The 22,900-nt window shown below is 33.5% G+C and overlaps 2 protein-coding genes across 2 annotated transcripts; both read right to left on the bottom strand.

Annotated features, from left to right (window-relative positions):
- Positions 1-5,219: 5,219 nt before the first annotated feature.
- LOC124097193 (olfactory receptor 13D1-like) lies at positions 5,220-6,164 on the bottom strand. The gene has a single exon (XM_046451506.1). It carries the CDS (start codon positions 6,162-6,164, stop codon positions 5,220-5,222), a length of 945 nt encoding a protein of 314 aa, XP_046307462.1.
- An 11,601-nt stretch (positions 6,165-17,765) lies between these two features.
- LOC124097191 (olfactory receptor 13D1-like) lies at positions 17,766-18,710 on the bottom strand. The gene has a single exon (XM_046451503.1). The coding sequence runs from the start codon at positions 18,708-18,710 to the stop codon at positions 17,766-17,768; it is 945 nt and encodes a 314-aa protein (XP_046307459.1).
- Between the last annotated feature and the right edge of the window lie 4,190 nt (positions 18,711-22,900).

Below are 22,900 nucleotides of genomic sequence, written 5' to 3'. Positions count from 1 at the left end.
ATTCATGAATATAAAATTCATTGAAGAGCTTTATTCCTGCCAGATTTTGACAGTTTTTTTATATGGTACTGTGAAAATTTGAAACATAAAGAAAAACTGAAAAAAATTGTTATACCTATATATTTACCAACTAGATTCTACCTTCCATATTTTACTAGATTTGCTTATCTCATTCTATGTATTTATCCCTGTATCCCTACATTAAGTCCAGGTCATTTTTTTGGGTGCATTTCTAACCAAACTATAGATATCATTACACTTTTCTTTAAATAGTTGAGCATCTTTATTATTAACTAGAGTTTAATATTTATTTAGTTTTCCTTTTAAACAATTTCAATAAACAAATGTGAATGTAAGAAAGTTCTAACAAATGCATGCCTGTTTCACTGAAACACCTATCAAGTTACAGAACATTAATATAGCCTCAGAATATTCCCTCATGCCCCAGCCCAGTTGATACCTGAAATCACCCCTCACCCACAATGACAGCCACTATTCTGATTTTAAAGATACCATTGACAGGTTTTTATCTGTTCTATGACTTAAGTGTGTGCCATTCTAAAAACAAAACTCTGTTTGGTGTGCAAAGAATGAATTGTGGGAAAACAAAAGTGGAGTTGTGGGAGAAAAAAAGTCTGGATTTGGGAAGCTTTTGTATTAGCATAGGTAAGACCATGTGACTTGGAATAGAATGGCAGCAATGGAGGTGATCACACTAAATTGTGCTGGTGGGTTGGATGGGCATTCCTGTGTGGTGCTATACTTCCTGAGATGATCAAGACTTGAGAAGTAGTTCGAGGATAGGGAAATCAACTTTCTGTTTTGGACTGGTTATATTTAAAATGCCTATTATTCTCAGGGCTGAGGCACACATATAGGACTCATTGTTCTTCATATTAATGTCTTTTTCTTTTGGTTATTGTCAAGTCTCTGTAACTAGCTTGGAGATTATATGTATGTGAAAATGGATTAGGTAGACTATGCCAATCTGTTAACAGTCAATCTTCTGATGCCCAGAATTAAAAAAAAATACTATATATAAAACAGGGCATATTAGTTTAACCAGATTTTTTTTCTTTTGTATTTGCATATATTATGTATATCACAGGCATATTTCCCATATTGTATGAAAATGAAATTCTCTTAAGTGAATAAACTTCATACAAAAAGGCACTCTACAATGACACCTTTAATGTTCTTATTGAAGCCCACTTTGTTAATAATTGTATGATTACAAGACCAAATAAGTCATAGGCTTTTCCCCTGTTAAAATTTCAATGAATAGAAGGTTAATTGTAAAGAGAATATAAACCTTAACATAATAAATATTCCAAAACCTAAATAGTTTGCTATGGAAATTTAACACAGAGGAAGAAGAGCTAAGAATTGTGCTAGGATTTTAAAAAAGGCTTTAAGTTAGAGGAGACATTTTTGAGAGGCAGTTTGAGTTTTTACAGGTTGATTACAGTATTGGCAATTTTGTGGGAGTGAATGGCCATTGTAGGGCTTATTTAGGAAATGGCAAATATCCTTATTTATGTATAGCATAAGAAAGGCAATCACATATGTATTCAATTAGTCAATACACTTTATAACAAATGCCTTTTATCTGGATACCAATGTCTCTTAAATAAAGATTAGTTTCATATTTTCCCTTCACGAAATTTAGAATCTATTTGAAGAGATAGGTATATATGTGTAAAGGTATGAAGAATGTATGTATTTTTCATTGCATGACATTGGAAAAACATTAATAAGACATTTTGCTTTTTTTAATTCAATCATAATTACCCCTCCCCCCCAATCTAGGTAGTAAATTCAACATTTTAGTTCATGGGAAATGTAGAGTCTATTACATGAAAGTTCCTAATTCTAGTAAACTATAGTTCATAATCATTTCTTCTTGACCTCTAAGCGCATCCTCAAATATGCTACATTGAATAAATATAAAACATATAACAAGAAATGTAACAGAGGCACATTATAAAACCTATATTAGAATAAAAGAGAAAGAAATAATTTCTTCCTAAAGAAGTTGATAAAGTGGTAGAAAGATAACATCTGTGAAGTGTGGTGTCAAAAGCTAGATTTGTGTTGGTAAGTAATATTGTAGGATAAATCTTTTTGAGAATTTTAACAGCTTTCCCCCCATGAAGTTAGGGCTCAAATGTTCATTTTCTTTAAAATCCATGTCGTTCTAAATTCTTTGCCATCAGAGTATTCACTATTTTATATGAAAAAAATATCCTGATCAAGGAAGGTTGGAATAGAAAAGAAAGGATGTAAACTGTAAAAAAAGAAGACTGGGTCTTAGGAAATGATGGAAGGAGATGCTCCAGAGCAGCTGTGAGCAGGGATTTTTAAAATACAATGAGATTTTAAAAAATATTACTGTAGTATTGGAACTTATAAGAAACTCAAATAAAGGATGTTAAAATTGGTTTTGATTGCTGGATGCCAATCATGGTACTTCCATTGTTAAGAATGAATCATGTGGACCTTAGTATTAGAAGAGTTGTGATGATTATTCTAATATTTATTATGTGAGGCAGGCAATGGGTTGTGCATTACTTTATTGAATCCTTTTTGAGAGTGGACAAATCCTAAGTGTGCAGCTTGATACATTTTCAAACATAACTCATCATTCAAGGTTCTTGTAGATTGGACTTTAATATTTTAAAATCATTAAGGCCCAATTTCCTGGTGAGTAAGCACTGTTCTTTTAAAAATGAATAGACAATATCAACCTGGTAGCAGGAAAGTGATAAAGAGGAAAATAGACTTGAGAGAGGCTGTGGGCATTGGCATGGCTAAGAGACAACAAAAACAGTGGTGTTTTTCTTGCTGTCTCACTGATCTTATTTTTCAGTCTACAGAAGGATGTTAAATAAGTGACCTGTAGAATATGGTTATTTAGGAGACTTATGTCTATTCTTTGTGGGCAAAATATACTGTTGAGTTTTAAAACAAAGAGGTATTTAAGATTACCCAAGGAATGGTAGTAAAGTTTAGAATGATAGTCTGGGGCAAAAATGAAAACCAGAATGTTAGAAAACGTAAACACTGCTTAGAAATTATTGGGGAGAAATCTCTATTCTGGCTGCACCAATTTGCAGGCCCAACAGCAGTGTATGAGTGTGCCTTTCCCCCCACATCCTCACCAACACCTATTGTTGTTTGTATTCATAATAGCTGCCATTCTGACTGGAGTGAGATGAAATCTTAGAGTGGTTTTGATTTGCATTTCTCAAATTGCTAGCAATTGTGAACATTTTTTCATATATTTGTCGATTGATTGTATATCATCATCTGAGAAGTGTCTGTTCAGGTCCTTAGCCCATTTATTGATTGGGTTATTTGTTTATTTGGTGTTTAACTTTTTGAGTTCTTTATATACCCTATAGATTAGTGTTCTATCTGATGTGTGAGGGGTAAAGATTTGCCCCCCAAAATGTAGGCTCTCTGTTCACCTCACAGTTTGTTTCTTTTGCTGAGAAGACTACAGGGAAACAGCTATATCAATGTTTATAGCAGCACAATTCACAATAGATAAACTGTAGAACCAACTTAGATGCCCTTTTATAAATGAATGGATTAAAAATGTGGCATATATACATAATGGAATATTACTCAGCAATAAAAGAGAATAAAATCATGGCATTTGCAGGAAAATGGATGGAGCTAGAGAAGATGATGTTAAGTTAGCCAATCCCAAAAAGCCAAATGCTGAATGTTTTCTCTGATATAAGGAGGCTGATTCATAGTGGAATAGGGAGAAGGACCATGGGAGGAATAGATGAACTCTAGATAGGGCAGAGGTATGGAGGGGAAGGGAGAGGGTATGGGATTAGAAATGATGGTAGAATGTGATAGTCATTATTATCCAAAGTACATGTATGAAGACATGAATTGGTGTAAATATACTTTATATACAACCAGAGATATGAAAAACTGTGCTCTATATGTGTAATAAGAATTATAATGCATTTCACTGTCATATATAAATAAATGAATAAATAAATAAATAAATAAATAAATAAATAAATAAATAAAAATCTTTCATTGGGGAGTTGACTAGAGTATTTACTTACATTCAGAACAGAAATTATATGATCATAATTTAATTAAAGAAAGGAAAATAAGGATCCCTGAGTTCTGGAAAACTTGGGGCTACTTAAATAACATATCCCCACAATTTTTTTGCCTTAAAATAAGAATGGAGAGGTGACAAAGGAATACATTAGTTAGGACTATTTGATTGTATGTAATTAAGAGTCCAATTCAACATTAGTTTTTAAAGAAATTATTTTTATTGAGTGTAATTATTCAATTAACTAATTGACTAATATAAGCGTATATAAATAATATAACTCATATAACCAAAAAATGCTTGGGAATTTGACTTTAGACACAGCTTAATCAAGAAGTTAAAATCACTGCATCAGACATCCCCTCCCCCTCCCTCACACAACCCTTGTTTTTTCTTTCATTTAGACTTTCTCCATGTATGGGCAAAGATTACCTCCAGATGAATACTCTACCTAATTAGCAACTCTAGCAGGAAGTGTTCCCTTTTTTCTCATACAGGGACAGTACAGATTGAGTTTGATTAGCCTGACTTGGCTCACTTGAAATGTTAAATCAATCACTGTGGCAGGAAGGATTTTGTTTTTAATCACTTAGGCCAATGTTAAGTGCTTATACTATTTCCAAAGGACAGGATCAGCTCTGTTCAGAACTATACAAACTCAAGTGGATGGACTGTGGATTCATCAAAAGAAGGATACTTTTAACAGAAGAGTGGATTCCAGACAAAAATAAATCAATACATGTTCAATTTAAAATGACAGAGAAATGAGACTGAAAGTACAAAAGGAAGGAAGAGAAATGAAATAGATGAAGGAGAGTTGAGGGGAAGGACAAAGAAGAGAAGGAGGCAGGGGAGAAGAAGGAGGAAAAAATGAGGAAGAAAGAAAAATAGAGGAGATAGCAGAGGGCAGAGAGAATAAGATGCATATGATGGAAAGATGTTTAGAGACTAATTAGAGGAGCTGTGCACACACAGAGACTGCAAACAAGACAATATTCAGAAGCTTTATATGAGCATTCCATGTTGAAAAGAATGGGAGTCCCATGTATGGCCTTACAAGCAGACTTTTTCTGTGACTATAAAACACCTGATCTGATCCTGTGTTGAGAGAATCATGTTTCATGGCCTTTCATACTTTTGTTAGATGCAAGTATCTGTTTGAAATTTTCTTCACAGCATCTTTTACTTCCTTATTCCTCAGGCTATAGATTATGGGATTCAACATTGGGGTTATTACTCCATAAGACAGTACAATGATTTCATCAGATACTTTGGTGTTGTTTGACTTGGGCTTTGTGTACATAAAAAGGGCTGTCCCATAGAATAAGATCACCACAGTCAGGTGGGCTGAACAGGTAGAAAAGGCTTTTTTTCTCCCCTCAGCAGAATCAATTCTTAGGATGGAAGAGAGAATGAAAATATAGGATACAAAAATTAACAGCAGAGGAACCACCAGTATAATAATACTTGCCACTGTCATAATAAGCACATTCATTGATATATCTGAGCACACTAGTTTTAGAAGAGCCAGGATCTCACAGGTAAGATGATCAATAACATTGTTACCACAGAAAGGCAACACCATTGCCATGACTGTTTGCACTAAGGAGTTCATGTAGCCTATAGCCCAGGACCACGCAGCCAAGTGCATGTATAACACCTTGTTCATGATGATGGGGTACCTCAGTGGGTTGCAGATGGCTACATACCTGTCATAGGCCATCACAGCCAGAAGGACACATTCTGTGGAGCCCAAGCCAAGGGTGAAAAACATCTGTAGAGTACAGCTAAGAAAGGAGATGGATATTCTCTCTGACATAAATATAATAAGCACTGAGGGAATGGATGATGATGTGTAACAGATGTCTAAGAATGAAAGATTTCCAAGAAAGAAGTACATGGGAGTATGGAGGCGAGGATCCAGGAAGCTGATGATAATGAGGAGACTGTTTCCTAGTAGGATAATCTTGTACATGATGAGGCAGAGCACAAAGAGAAAATGCTGTAGTTCTGGGTATTGAGAAAGCCCCACCAGAAAGAATTCAGTCACTGAAGAATAATTCCCCATCTTCATGTGCCCTTGTCATCTACAGGGTTCATATCAGGAGGTGACTCAGGGGAATCTGAACTTTTCATGTATTATATCTAATCATTTCACTTCCATTATTTATTTATTTTGATGTTTTAGAACATGTCCTGGAATCAGTAACAGCAGGGATAGTATATTAATTTTACTTATGATGAAAGAGACACTGAAAGATAGGTAATACTACCTAGCGTCAAATAGCAATGGAGACTTGGAATTGTGCTGAGAAATGCCAGGCCTTTTATTATGTATTAATTTAAGACAAACTGCATTCAAATATATATACCTTAAAAAATCTTTATTAATGAATGTTTTGAAATAAAACTATTCTAATAAAGCTCATTCAAAATTAAAGTACCATGTAGATTTAGTGCCATGCTACTTATCTTCAGTATGATCCATTGTAAGTTACCTAACTATTTTGAGTTTCAACTAGCTCAGCTACTAACCTCAGCCTGTAAAATGAAGTATGTTATTAATTATTTGGTATTTTTTGTGAGAATTATATTAGATAACATCTATTAGGTGGCAAGTACAATAGACAGCTTCAACATGTCATCTAAAACTATGTGAGAATACAATATAATAAAATATATAATTAAATATAACAAAATAAATATGTAATTCTTATTTGTAACTGTAATAAACTACAATTTTAAAATGTCCTTGATTGGCTTAGAAGGAAAAGTTGATTTTTAAAAAAATGTGGATTGAAGTTTGGAAATGTCATTGATGAAAATGAATATTTCCTGATCTGTGGGACATGTAATCAGTTAATATTCTAAGATTCATTGGAGTTTGGTTTCTAACAACTAGCTGGCACAAAGGGATCTGTGCTGCCATTATGCGGAGATTTTGTTTTCCTTTTTGTGGGGTGCACATACCAGAGACTGAACCCAGGGGCACTTAACCACTGAGCCACATGCCCAGCAATTTTTATTGATTGATTGATTGATTGATTGATTGATTGGACAGGGACTTGCTAATTGCTGAAGCTGGTCTTGAACTTGTGACTTTACTGCCTCAGCCTCCTGAGCTGCTGGGATTACAGGTGTGAAACACCGCACACAACCATGCACAGATTTTTAGGGCCTATAATTCTATCCTTCAATTTAAATCACCAAACATTACCTTTCCTCCTTACTTGTATACATTTCCAGTCAATCTAAATTCTCCATTCCTTTTTCTCTACCACTTTCCTTTAGGTGTATATTTTATGTTTTCTAGGCATATTCCTATCATTGCACAAAATAATATTAATATATCTATTATTTCATTTATTATATTTGATGCTTTGTAATGCATCCATGGATCTTCCTGTTTTTTTTTATTTTTTGGCCACGAAGCTTCTGTAAATGACTAAACTAATACTGGTTATTTTATATTGAGTTTGCTGTAAGTATATTAGATTAATGTAACTCATTGAATGTGTTAACTGATTTAAACTTCAGGGCAACTCTGTAATACAAATATCACTTTAAACTCCCATTTTATGTGGAACAAAGACACAAAAATTGAAATAACTTTCACAAGGTCATGATATAATAGATGATCAAACTAGAATTGAGTATTTTAGTCATGGTTCTAGAGTCAGCCCTCTTAACCACCAGAGCAGACTATATGTCACAGATTTCTATACTGATTTTAAGTAACAGAAAACTATTAGAAAAATGTGTTACACTTACATAGGAATCAAGACATTTTTTTTTTATTTCTGACCTTAAGTGTTATGACAGAAAGCTCTGAAGCCTGGGTCATACCATCCTTAATTTTCCACATGTAGGAAGGAATCTCACAATTATGAGGATTAGCATAATAAGGATTAATGGCCTGAGAACCCTTACCATTTTATTTGCCTCTGGCAAACACACACCTGGAATTCTTAGCATTTGGCTTTCCTCTCAAAATCAGTAAACACTTCCGGAAATTCAGTTACCTTAATTTTGGCCTTTTGTTTTCTTCTCTGAATTTTCTATCCTTTCGAGTTATGCTTCAAAAATTAACATTTTTTCTTTTTTCACATTTTTTATAGGTGCATCATAGTCATACATAATGATGAGATTTGTTGATATTTGGACATGCACACAATATAGCAATATAATTTGGCCAAAGTTTGGCCTTTTCTACCCTTTTCCTCCCAATTCATATTTTCTGAAGTTCTGTCTACTTATAACTTCAAACTATATAATTAGAAACTTAGTTGTGTTCCAATTATTTCATACTTTTAAGATGCTTAAACATGAATGTAAACATATTATATAAAGGATTTCATCTTTTATTCTTTTATTTCTTCACTGTTGTAGCTTGTGTTCTCTGAGTTATGGTGATAGAATGCAAATATTCATTTTGAATCATATATATCCCATAACTATAGATTTTTTTGGCTTGTTTGTATCCCAAGAGCTTGAAGATATAGATGAAGGACTTACTACTTGGGGGAGTCACAAGATGACAGGACTTTCTTCCTGTCAGGATCAAGACAGGATGGGAAAAATAATTTAATCTTCATTTTTTTTCCCCTTTACATTTGTCTTCCTGTTGGAGAGTATCCCTTGGACAGTGATTTTTGATAAGGCCAAAAAAATGATAGAACCAGTATCAGCATATTGAAAACTATTCCCTTCTTCCTATTTTTCCTTTCCTGTCTAGGCACATTGGCCACAGGGACTTATTCCACAAAGGAAAGAGTTAAGATAGCAGTTTTAATTAATTCTCCACATTTGTGGAGAAGAGAGGGAGGGCAGGGAAGAGAAGAAGAAGAAAAGAAGGAAAAGTAGTCAAATCAAGTTAAATAAAGTAGTTAAATAAAGTTCACTAAACATTTGTATTCTAGAGTAGGGTTCTTGGAAAAATAGGCACGAAGAAAACGTGGTTTCCTTTGACTCTGTTCAAAATCTTTCAGGCAAGGTGTATATCTTTTCATAATTAAGGATGATTTTAAGAGAAAGAAAAAAAGTCATGTTGCCATAAATATAGTTAACCCATCACAAAAAGTCTATCTTGTCTCCCTCAGTTTTCATTCCTCCTCTCATTTCTGATATTTCTCTTCCCATTTTGGTGTGCAGTAAGGAGTTACTGGGTGGGTTTGCCCTGGAATATTCCTCATCAGCATCCTCATAAAAGCCATACCAACAGAGGAATACAGTCTGAGGAAAACTATGTGCTGCCTATGCAACACAGCTTAAAAGACCTCCAGCCAATCATGCAATCATTCTTTGGTCCCTTTGAAGTAGAAATTCTGAAACCACTAGTGACACTTCCAATGCTCTGCAATGACCATGCTGAGTATCTTTTAGTCATCCTGAAACACTAAAATCTTTTTTCTTTTTGCCTTTGTACATGCTGTTTTCTTAAACTGGAAGGACTTCTTTCAATTCAGATGTTGTTTTTTTCTAGGAAACTTTGTCACCTTCTATTGGGAGGGTGATGCTCCTGCTATGTCACACAACCCTTTGCTTCTTACTTTCATAGCATACTTCATTTACTTATTTATTCAACACAAACCATGCCATTTATATTGTGATATATAGCAGGGCTCCAATGTGAGACTTTCCAAATGGACACTGGATGCAGAATAACTATTGGGATTTTAAGAAACAAATAATTTATATGCTATCTAACACTTTAATGTGAAAAATTGTTACAAATTATTTTATGAAATTAAAATATCATTTTTACCCAAATGTGTCAGAGCCAATAAAGTTCTGTTCAATCCAATTTATGACTGTATATTCAAAGCATACAAGGTACATCCAACTACACAATAAAGTGAAATTACTTATTTTTCATTAATGCTTGGAATTCCACATTAATGCCTGAAAGATTGTCAAGATAATATATGAAGTGAATTAGTTACAAAAATAAGATTCACTGCCATCTAACTCTATGTGCAAGAGCATTTGATAGAATACAGGATTCATTCTTGGTACAAACTTTTGGGAAACTAGACTGAGGAAGATAAATTATTAAGATGATAAAATCATCTCTCTCAAAGTGTTGATCAATATAATTTCAAGTCTTGAGATGCTGGAAATATTTTCCTAAAAGCCATTAAAATGCATTATTATTATTTGACATTTTAATGGACAGTTCCAAAAACTGGATCAGAATATAAAAATAAATGACATTGCACACAGTCTCTTATTTCAAGTTAAATTATACTTTAGTAATTGCTATATTATTTCCTCTAAGATACTGAAATTCTGGCATATGATGGCCATGGTGTAACAAGTGAAAAGAAATAAAGTCACATGTAATATTACCAGTGCCAATTGTAGTCTTAGAGAAGTGTTAAAAACAATGGAGGATAATGCTCATGGCATATTTCCAGAGAAAAGAAGTTTCCCAAAACTACATAAATGATTGCAGTTTTGTAAAAAAACTGCCAAAAGGAATTACACTGTGTTTATTGAGGTTTTCCCTGGAATGTGAGACTTGAAGCATTACCAATTTAATGTTCTCCATATTTTCCAAATAGTTTTTAATTGGACTATATTTTATTATTGTAAATATAAAATATACTATTTCCTAATTTTTAAAGGAAGAGAATAGTAGAATGGACATCCACAACTTTCACACCAGTTTTCTTTCAAACCCAGGCAGAAAATAAAACTGTCATTGGGCAGGAAATTTGAATGAAACTTTTGTTGCTTTATATTATTTAGATGACTACAATGCCATTTAGTGTTCTGATTTCATCCAGTACATCTCACACAGATACTCAGTATTAGCAAACAGCCTGACGCAGTCTCAGTTATTGTAAAAGAATTCCATAATCCACCATTTAGAATCTCAACATTGTGTACATCCACAAGACTGGGATCCTAATTAGAATAAGATATACTTCATGTTTGTATAAAGCTGTCCAAATGGAGTCTATTGTCATGTACAACTAAAAAGAACAAATAACACGCACTTACATAAATGTGATCAAGTTTGGCAGTTGTAATCTCTCTGTCTCTCTCTCTCTCTCACACACACACACACACACACATATACACACACACACAGAAACAGAGTTACTTGGTAGACAAAAGGAAGCATGAGGAAAGATCAGGGGCTTCTTTACCTCTCTTTTCTTTCTGTCAGAAAACTGTATTATTTTGATTCCTGGTCCTCCACATTTTATTCATCTCTCCAAATACTCAGTCACAGATTGGTCCTCACCATTGTGCATCACTTGTGGAAAGAAAGAAGTCAAACTGCTGATCATGAAGCATTCACTCTTTTTCTCTGCATGTTTCTGAAAAAGAAAGAGTATTAAGTTGTAAAGTATGTTATTCACCCAAATTCTCTGATTTTAACCCATGGAATGTTTGAGCAGTATATGACAACAATCATCTCCCTTCCTCCAGGTTTTCCTAATGTTTACAAAGTGCCTTTGTTCTTCACAGCATGAAAGATAACTCACTGGGATGAGGCCCCTAATGCTTATCTAAATAAATTACTTCCTAGAAGCCCCAAAAGGAGTTGATAATAAATAGTAGTGGATGAGTTAGAATTAAGCCCTCTTTTTTTGTTTTTTTTACAGTCTTAAAAATTATTCTGTTTTTTTAAGTTCTTTTTTAAAAATTACCATCATTATGTGAGTACAAAATGCATCCCTCCCATTCCAGGAATACAGAGGAAGCTTTAAACTCTTACCTATAGGAACTTCTATCTGTGCCATAGGCTCTCTGGGATTGATTAGCACATGCAACACACTCAATTATTTCTAAGGCTCTGCCATGTAAGCCTATTTTGTCTGATCTTCTTTTTTGTTCTTATTGTTAGTTATGTATCTTTATGGAAGGACCATGTTTTAATGGAAAGAGCAGTTAACTTAGAGTCAGGATTCCTAGAGTTCAGTCTGGGTCTGTGATTTACCAGCTATACAAACTTGTGTGTCATGAGCGTCATGAAAAATTGGTTAATCATACCCTCATTGGAGTGTTAAGATGATTAACATAACATACCTGAAAGATTTTGGTACAAAGGGAGTGCGCAGTAGAAAGTATGTCAGTTCACTCTGAACTCCTAAACTGCCATATTTTAATTTTCCAAGGTAAGCAGAAAATAATTTAAAATGATGTTCATAAATATTCAAGGTATTTCCTTCATCAAATAAACATATCCCATATTCTTTTCACTATTTTATTAAAAACTTACCAAATACAATAAATCATTCAGAATTCTTAACTGCTACATCCTTTTTGCTTTCTGAAAATAGCTCTTCCCAACTCTGCTATAATTTACCTCATTTAAATATTAGTGTAGGATTTTCAAATTCTCCACATAGAATAAATTACCTGGTTTTTGGGACTACAATCTTCAAAACAAATACGACATTGTAGACATAAGCATGGATATCACTAATATTCACTTCCTCTAGTACATCATTAAATTTTTCTGTTTGTATATTGAAGTATGAAGATACTTCATGGCTTCATGCTGAAGTATAAATTCAAGAATTAAGTAGCTATGATTGTTCCTCTTCATATTAGTTTTAAACTTATTTATCTTCTCTTTGAGCTTAATAATACCATAGAACCCATACATCAGAATCCTACAGCTCTTGATTAATGCTAGTAGTTGGAGTCAGTGGGAGGCAGATCAAAGCAAAGCTTTTATGTCTAATACAAACCCATTTCCTAAACTGGAGTTTGTAGTAAGTCAATCTGCCACCTAGGTACTCTCTAACCTCTGGGTTCCTACTATTTCCAGTGGGCCTATTGGTGCTTCTGGCAGCCAATTTAAGTCCATCTTTGGTTTCTTCTAAGAGACTCTATAATCCCACAAGTGATTTAAAGTTGAATTTAAATCTTCCTAATGGTAACAAATTGTAGAATACTAAAGATAATGTCTCAAAGACCTAATCATGTCTTCCTCATTAAATAGCATTGTTTTCTTCTTTGAATTAATTTTCTCTGATTTTAGATATAATATAAATTTATTGTGGAAAATTGATTTATTCAGAAAAAGAAGGAAATGAAAGTCATTTATAATTTTAGATATAAGTACTGAAATTTTAGCATATTTTCATGAATATACTTTATAAGGTATGGAGTATAATTGATAGCATGCTATCAATTATACTCCTTACCTTAAATATTTGCTGTTTTATAACCTTCTGTTTAAAGTTCTTTTTATAAGTTTTCTCATTCCATTTATTTATGGTACTGAGAATTGAGCCTAGGGAAACCACTGAGCTACATGCCAGCCCCTTTTATTTTTTATTTTGAGACAGGGTCTCACTAAGTTGCAGAGGGTGGCCTCAAAATTGTGAATCTGTTACTTCAGTCTCCCCAAAAGCTGGGATTTGAGTAATCTTATTTTTTTAGCTGTAGTCAGATACAATACCTTTATTTTATTTATTTACTTTTATGTGGTGCTGAATATCGAACCCAGTGCCTCTCACATGCTAGGTGAGCGCTCTTGTGCTGAGCCACAACCCCAGCCCCAGACTCATGTTATTTTTAAAGCAGGTGTTTAATGAAACCTATCATTTTCAAATGGAATATAGAGAGGAAGAAAACCTGTGTATTGGATGAGTAGAAATTATACAGGTTCCTCTTGAATTTCTTGGTACTTTCTACTTGTCTTCAGCATTAAGATGATTACAAGGTTGGAGGGCATTATTCTTATTCTGTGTTAATAAAATCTAATTCCAATTATCATAAATTTTGTAATGCCCTTTATATAGAATAGAAAATGAGTGAGTGTGCAATACATTTTTTCCTTGGTTGTGTGAAATAGATATAAGTGTGTAACAACCAAAGCTGTGGACATGTATCCTCCAGGGAATGAACAACAAACTCCTGCCATGGCTCCCTGGTAGCGTCCTCTTCCTCTACTTATCCTATTTCAACTTCCTTAACCCTGCCCACGCTGTACTAACTCCAGATTTTAATATTTTAATTATGTTCTTCTTGTAGTCTTTTGACACCTATGTAATCATGTAGGCCTTATTTAGAACAGTTGTTCTCAAGGACTTTAGCTCGTTTAAAGTAAATTCAATATCAAATGAGAGGATAGAACACATAATTTGAAAGAGAAGCAATCAATTACAGTTTAGTGGCATCATACGTGTTTCTCATTTCCATTTTTTCACCTCTGTTTGCCTTTAAAATTAAAAGGAAATTGTACCTATGTGGTACCCTTTGCTCAATTTTGATGGGAAATAGTCATTGTTGTATGGATATGCAAAATGATAAACAGAAGTCCTTGTCATAAAGATTAGTGTGGAATCATCAATAAGCAGGAGACAATCTAAATGAAACTATTAGAAAACTCATAGTAGATTTGGAGATTCAAAATATTTCCTCTATATGTAGCACTTCTGAAAATAAAAGTAGACACTGTTAATAAAATAACATCATAACTATTCAAGATTAAAATAGAGCATATGTGCAAAGAAAAAAGTAGTGACTTAAAGTAAGAAATTATTACCTTATCGGTCATGAGAATCAGGAAATATTTGAGATAGAATAGGCTCAGTGACAAGTTTTTCATGTCAGAAAAGTTTCCTTGGATGCAACTTAGGGAAAATGCAACCTCAAAGTGTATTATAAAGTAAAGCATTTATTAACTCACTTAACAAGAACTTAATAGATTCAAGACTCAGAGAGGTGATTATCAAGGACCCAAGGGTTTTTCAGGTTTTTTTTTCCTTTATTTTTTGGTATTTATTTATTTATTTATTATTTTTTGCATTACAATTCTTAATACACCTTTATACCACAATTTATCATATCTCTGATTGTATATAAGGTATGTTGACACCAAATTCACATCTTCATACATGTATTTTGCATAATGATGAGGGTCTCCTTCCACCATCCATGCTATTCCCATTTTTCTTGGTTATTGCTACTGTGCTGGCAGTGACAGAAATCAAATCCTCATACTAGAAAAGTCAGGAACATAGATCAGGTCCCTGCCTATTACTCTTCTTAAGGGCAAGAAGCATTCCCAGAAAGTCTGTCTCATTCACTCTCAGTCTAATTTTCGAGACCTGGGTCATATGCCTATCTAAAGGTAGGCGTACATACCATCAGTCACAAAAGGAAATAAGATTTACCATATTAGCCTGAAATAAACATACTTCTTCTTTCCCACCATTCCTGACCATGAAGCTGATAGTTAAATATAAATTGTGCTGGTGAGTTGGATGGGCATTCCTGTGTGGTGCTGTACTTCCTGAGATGAACAAGACTTAGGAAGTAGTTTGAGGATAGGAAAGTCAAAGCTTCTGTTTTGGACTGGTTATATTTAAAGTACCTATTATGCTAGATCTCAGGGCTGGAGTACACATATAGGACTCATTGTTCTTCATTTTAATATCTTTTTTTCCTGTTGGTTATTTTCAAGCTATAAGCTCAGTAAATTAGTGATTATTATTATTATTAGTGATTATGTCCATGTGTACCTGCATTAGTAAAACTATGCCAACCTGTTAACAGTCAATCTTTTGATGCCCAGAATTAAAAAAACAAAAACAAACAAACAAACAAAAAACTATACATAAAACAGGGCATGTTAATTTAACCAGGATTTTTGCTATAGTAGTTGTATGTGTTATATTATCACAGTCATGCTTCCCATATTCTATGAAAATGAAATTATGTTAAGTGAATAATCTTCATACAAGAAGGCACTATACAATGACACAGTTAATGTATTAATTGAAGCCCACTTTGTTAATAATTGTGGCATTACAATACCAGATAAGTCATAGACTTTTTTTGTATTCCACTGTCATATATTTAAAAAATAAAATCAATTAAATATAAATAAATAAATAAATAAATAAATAAATAAATAAAATTCTAAAAAAATTCAATCAATAGCAAGTTTATTGTCAAGAGAACATAAATCTTAAAATAATAAATATTCCAAAACCTAAATAGTTTGCTATGGAAATTTAACTTAGAGGAAGAAAAGGTAATAATTGTGCTAGGATTTTTAAAAAGGCTTTAAATAAGAGGAGACATTTTTGAGAGGTAGTTTGAGATTTTATAGGTATATTATAGAGAGGGCAATTTTAGTGGGAGTGAATGGCAATTGTAGGGATTATTTAGGCAATGGCAGATATCCTTACTTATTTATAGCATAAGAAAGGTAGTCACACACTTTATAATAAATTCCTTTGTTTCTGGATACCAAGGTTTCTAAAATAAAGATTAGTTTTATATCTTTCCTTGAGGAAATTCAGAGTCTATTGTAAGAGATAGTTGTGTATGGGTAATGGTATGAAGAATGTGTATTTTTAATTCCATGACAATTTTTTTAGCCTATAGAAGGATGTTAAATATAATGACCTTTATTATAGTTATTTAGGAATATTTCGTCTATTGTTTATGGGCAAAATGTACTGTTGAGAGTTTCAAAACTAAGAAGCACATAAGATTACCCAAGGAATGGTAGTAAAGTTTAGAATAATAGTCTGGGGCAAAACTGAAAACCAGAATGTAGGAAAATGTAAACACTGTTTAGAAATTATTGGTGGGGGGTGATTAGTGTATTTACCTTCATGTAAAACAGAAATTATATGATTATAATTTATTTAATGAAAGAAAAAAGAGAACCCCTGAGTGCTGGAGAACTTGGGACTACTTCAAGAATCTATCCCCACAATTTTGGGCTTCAAAAAATGAATGCAGAAGCAACAAAGGAATAATTAATCAGGACAATTAATCAGGACAATTTGATTGTACGTAATTAAGAATCCAATTCAAAGTTAGTTTTTTTATAGAAAGGTAATTTATTGACTCATAAAACCAAAAGAACATTTGTGAATTCGACTTTAGACACAGCTTGATCAAGGAGTTAAAACAACCTTTCCCACACTCCTTTCAACTTTTCTTTTACCTTTCAGTTAGGCTTTCTCCACATAAGGACAGTGATTGGCTCTAGATGAATACTCTACCTGTTTAGCAACTCTAGCAGAAAGAGTTCCCCTCTTTCTTCAAACTGGGACAGAAATCTTGGATTGAGTTTGATTAGCCTGACTTGGCTCACTTGAAATGCTGAATGAATCACTGTGGCAGGAAATATTTTGTTTTTAATCAATTAGGCCAATGTTCATTGCTTATACTATTTCCAAAATACTGGATTAACCCTGTCCAGAACCACACAAACTCAAATGGACGGACTGTTGACTCATCACAAGAAGAATACTCTTACCGAAAAGAGGGTGACAGACCAAAAAGACATACATGTTCAACTTTAAATAACTGAGAAAGGAGACTGAGAGGACAAAAGAAAGGAAGAGAGATGAAATAGATGAAGGAGGGAGGAGGAGAAGGACCAAAAGGAGAAGGAAACAGGAGCAGAGAGAATGAAAAATGAGGAAGAAAGAAAAATAGTAGAGACGAGATAGCAGAGGGCAGAGAGGATAAGATTCATATGATGGAAAGGTGTATAGGGACTAATTAGAGGAGCTGTGCACATACAGGGACTGCAAATAAGACAATATTCAGAAGCTTTATATGAGCATTCCAGATTGAAAAGAACGGAGTCCTATGTATGGCCTTACAAGCAGACTTTTTCTGTGACTATAATACACCTGATCTAATCCTGTATTGAGAGAATCACATGTTTCAAGGCCTTTCATATTTTTGTTAGATGCAAGTGTCTTTTCAAAATTTTCTTCAGAGCCTCTTTTACTTCCTTATTCCTCAGGCTATAGATGATGGGATTCAACATTGGGGTTATCACTCCATAGGACAGTCCAATGATTTCATCAGATACTTTGGTGTTCTTTGACTTGGGTTTCGTGTACATAAAAAGGGCTGACCCATAGAATAAGATCACCACAGTCAGATGGGCTGAACAGGTAGAAAAGGCTTTTTTTCTCCCCTCAGCAGAATCAATTCTTAGGATGGAAGAGAGAATGAAAATATAGGATACAAAAATTAACAGCAGAGGAACCACCAGTATAATAATACTTGCCACTGTCATAATAAGCACATTCATTGATATATCTGAGCACACTAGTTTTAGAAGAGCCAGGATCTCACAGGTAAGATGATCAATAACATTGTTACCACAGAAAGGCAACACCATTGCCATGACTGTTTGCACTAAGGAGTTCATGTAGCCTATAGCCCAGGACCACGCAGCCAAGTGCATGTATAACACCTTGTTCATGATGATGGGGTACCTCAGTGGGTTGCAGATGGCTACATACCTGTCATAGGCCATCACAGCCAGAAGGACACATTCTGTGGAGCCCAAGCCAAGGGAGATAACCATCTGCAGGGCACAACCAAGAAAGGAGATGGATATTCTCTCTGACATAAACATAACAAGCATTGGTGGAATGAATGGTGATGTGTAACAGATGTCTAAGAATGAAAGATTTCCAAGAAAGAAGTACATAGGGGTATGGAGGCGAGGATCCAGGATGCTGATGATAATGAGGAGACTGTTTCCTAGTAGGATAATCTTGTACATGATGAGGCAGAGCACAAAGAGAAAATGCTGTAGTTCTGGGTATTGAGAAAGCCCCACCAGAAGGAATTCAGTCACTGCAGAATAATTCCCTATCTTCATGTGTCCTTGTCATTTACAGAGTTCATATGAGGACATGACTCAGGGAAATCTGAATTTTTGATGTAGATATATCTAATCATTTCTCTTCCATTATTTATTTATTTTGATGTTTTAGAACATGGCCTGTAATCAGTAACAGCAGGGATATTATATTAATTTTACTAATGATGAAAGAGACACTGAAAGATAGGTAATACTATGTAGCAGCAAACAGTAGCAGAGATTTGGAATCGTGGTGAGAAGTGCCAAGCTTTCCGATGAACACATAATCTTAGGGCAAACTTCATTGAAATATGGACACATAAAAATCTTCTTATTATCAATATTTTGAAATGATACCATTCTAATAAAGCTCATTTTAATTTAAAGTACCATGTGGATTTTGTGGCATCCCATTTAGCTTTAGTGTGATCCATTTTAAGTAGCTTAACTATTTGAGTTTCAACTAGCTAAGCTACTAGTCTCAGATAGGAGAATGGGAGATTTTATTAATTCTTTGGTAGGTTTGTGTGAGAATTAAATTAGATATCATCCATTAGGTGGCAGGAACAGTAGACCATTTCAACATGTCATCTAAAACTATATGTAAGAATACAACATAATAAAATATAACAATATTAAATATATATTTCTATATTTATAACTGTTAAAAATGACAATTTTTATGTCTACATGTTTTTCTTAGAAGGAAAAGTTGATTTTAAAAAATGAGGATTTAAGTTGGGAATCATAATTGATGAACATGAATATTTTCTGATCTGTGGGACATGTCATCAGTTAAGATTCTGATAATCACTGGAGTGTGGTTTCTAGCAATTTGTAGGCACTAGAGAGTCTGGGCTGCCATTATGCACAGATTTTCTTTCCTTTTCTTTTTTTCTTTTCTTTCTCTCTCTCTCTCTTTTTAAGGGAGGATACCAGAGATTGAACCCAGGGGCACTTAACCAGTGAGCCACTTTCCCAGCACTTTTTATTTTTTATTTTGGACAGGGACTTGCTAATTGCTGAGGATGGCTTTGAACTTGTGACTTTTCTGCCTCAGCCTTTTGTGCTGTTGGGAATACAGTTGTGCACCACTGTACCCAACTATGCGCAGATTTTCTAGGACCTATAATTCACCGTCCTTCACTTTAAGTCACAAAACATTACCTTTCCTCCTAACTTTTACACATTTCCAGTTGATTTTAAGTATCTAAATTCTCCATTCTTTTTTCTCTACCACTTACCTTTTAGTTGCATATTTTATTTTTTTTCTAGGCATATTACTATCATTTCATATCTATTACTTCATTTTTTATATTTGATACTTTGGAAAGCATCCCTGGATCTTCCAAATTATTTTTATTTTTAGCCATAAAGTTTACATAAGTGACTAAACTGATTTTGGCTAACATTTATTGAGCACTTTGTTGTAAGCACATTACACTAATGTAAGTTCATTGAATATATTAACTGACTTAAACTCAGGGCAACTCTATAATTAGTACCATTTTAAACTCATATTTGATATGGAGCAAACAAAGATACACAAATTGAAGTAACTTTCACAAGGCCACAGATATAATAGATGATCAAACTAGAATTGAATATTTTAGTCATGGTTCTAGAATCAACCTTCTTAACCACCAGACCAGACTATATGTCACAGATTCCTATACTGATTTTAAGCAACAGAAACTATTAGAAAAAAATGTGTTACATTTATATAGGAATCATCACAGTTTGTTTTATTTTTGACCTTAAGTATTATGACAGAAAGCTCTGAAGGGTGGATTATAGCCTCCTTAATTTTCCACATATAGGAAGGAATTTCACAATTATGAGGATTAGAATAATCAGGAATAATGGCCTGAGAACCCTTACCATTTTATTTGCCTCTAGCAATCACACACCTGGAATTCTTAGCATTTGTCTTTCCTCTCAAAATCAGTATATACTTCAAGAACTTCAGTTATGTCAATTTTGGCCTTTTGTTTTCTTCTCTGAATTTTGTATTCTTTCAATTTTCTTCACAAATTAACTTTTTCCACATTTTTTATTGGTGCATTATAGTAATACATAATAATGAGATTTTCTCATATTTGGACATGCACACAATATAGCAATATAATTTGGCCAAAGTTTTGGCCTTTTCTGTCTTTTTCCTCCCAATTCATATTTTTTGAAGTTCTGTCTACTTATAACTTTAAACTATATCATTAGAGCTTAGTTGTGTTCCAATTGTTTCATACTTACTTTTAAGATGCTTAAACATGAGTGTAAACCTATTATATAAAGGATTTCATCTTTCATTATTTTATCCCTTCACTGTTGTAGTTGTATTCTCTGGATTGTCATAATAGAAAGAAAAATTATTTCTGATCATATCCATCCCATAACTATAGATTTCCTTTTGTCTTATTTGTATCCCAAGAGTTTGAAGATGTAGATGAAGGACTTACTGCTTGGCTGGTCACAGATAACAAGACTGTCTTCCTACAAGGGAACACAGGGCTGGAAAAATAATTTCATCTTCATTTTTTTTCTTTACATGTATCTTCCTTTTAGAGAGTATCCCTTGGACAGTGATTTTTTGGTGAGGCTAAAAAAAATTATAGTACCAATATCAGTATATTGGAGAATAATCCCTTCTTCCTATACCTTTCCTTTCCTATTGGCCACATGGACTTATTCCACAAAGGAAAGAGTTAAGACAGCTGTTTTAATTTGTTGTAAGGCATTAGTGGAAGAAGAGAGGGAGGATGGGGAAGAGAGAAGGAAGAAAAGTAGAAAAAGTGGTTATTATTTACTATTTAATAAAATACACTAAACATCTGTATTCAGGAGTGAGGTTCTTGGATAAAAGGGATAAAAATGGTTTTTCTTTTGCTCTATTCAAAAAACTTGCAGGTAATTGTGCATATTTTTTTTTCAAAATTAAGGATGAATAAGAGAAAGAAAAAACAGTCATGTTGTCAAAAACATAGTTAACCCATCATAAAAAGTCTATCTTGACTCCCTCAGTTTTCTTTCCTCCTCTCAGTTCTGATTTTTCTCCTCCCATGATGGTGTCCAGTAAGGAGTTACTGAGTAGGTTTGCCTTCAAATAATCTGCATCAGTATCCTCATAAAAGTTACATCGACAGAGGGATAGAGTCTAAGGAAAACAATGTGCTGCCTATGCAACACAGCTTAAAAGACCTACAGCTCATCCTCCAATCATTCTTTGGTCCCTTTGAGGTAACAATTCTGAAACCACTAGTGACACTTCCAGTGCTCTGCAATGACCAATCTGAGATTCTTTTAGTTATCCTCAAGCACAATAGTCATTTATCTTTATGCATTTGTACTGTTTTCTTAAACTGGAAGGACTTCTTTCAATTCAGATATTATATTTTCTAGGAAACTTTCTCACCTCCTGTTATGAGGGTTATGCTTCTGCGATGTGCTGTCACACAACCCTGTGCTTCCTGCTCTCATAGCATACTTCATTTACTTATTTGTTCAACACAAACCATGCCATTTATACTATGATATATAGTAGGGTTCCAATGTGATACTTTCAAAATGGGCACTGAATGAAGAATAAGTATTGTGATTTTAAGAAACAAATAATTTATATGCTATCTAACATTTTAATGTGAAAAATTATTGCAAATTATTTTATCAAATTAAAATATCAATTTTACCCAAATGTATTAGAGCCAAGAAAGTGTTGGTCAATCCAATTTATGAACATATTTACAAAGAATATAAAGTACACTCAACTTTACAATAAAGTGATGTTAATTATTTTTTTTTAATTCTTGGAATTCCACGTTAATTTCTGAAAATTTGTCAATATAATATATGAAGTGAATTGGTTACAAAAGTAAAATACATTGGCATCTAACTAGGTGTTCAAGAGCATTTAATAGAGCACAGTATTCATTCTTCATACAAACTTTTGGTAATCTAGACTTAGGACGATAAATCATTAAGATGATAAAAATCATCTCTCTCAGACTGTCAGTCAATATAATTTCAAGTGTTGGGATGCTGGAGGTATTTTTTTAGAAGTCATTAAAATGTATTATTTGAGTTTTTAATTGAAAGTTCTAACAAATGAGAAAATAAAAAATATTTGTCACTTATTTTTATTATATCATAGTTTAAATTAAATTATGCTTTATTAATTGCTATATGATTTCCTCTAAGATAGTGAAATTCTG

This window comes from Marmota monax, unplaced genomic scaffold (assembly GCF_021218885.2).
Source record: "Marmota monax isolate L192 unplaced genomic scaffold, Marmota_monax_Labrador192_F-V1.1 WCK01_AAM20220418_F8-fsc00020, whole genome shotgun sequence".
Lineage (NCBI taxonomy): Eukaryota > Metazoa > Chordata > Mammalia > Rodentia > Sciuridae > Marmota > Marmota monax.
The sequence above is the reverse complement of the archived record's forward strand: the minus strand, read 5'-3'. Positions and strand labels throughout refer to the sequence as shown.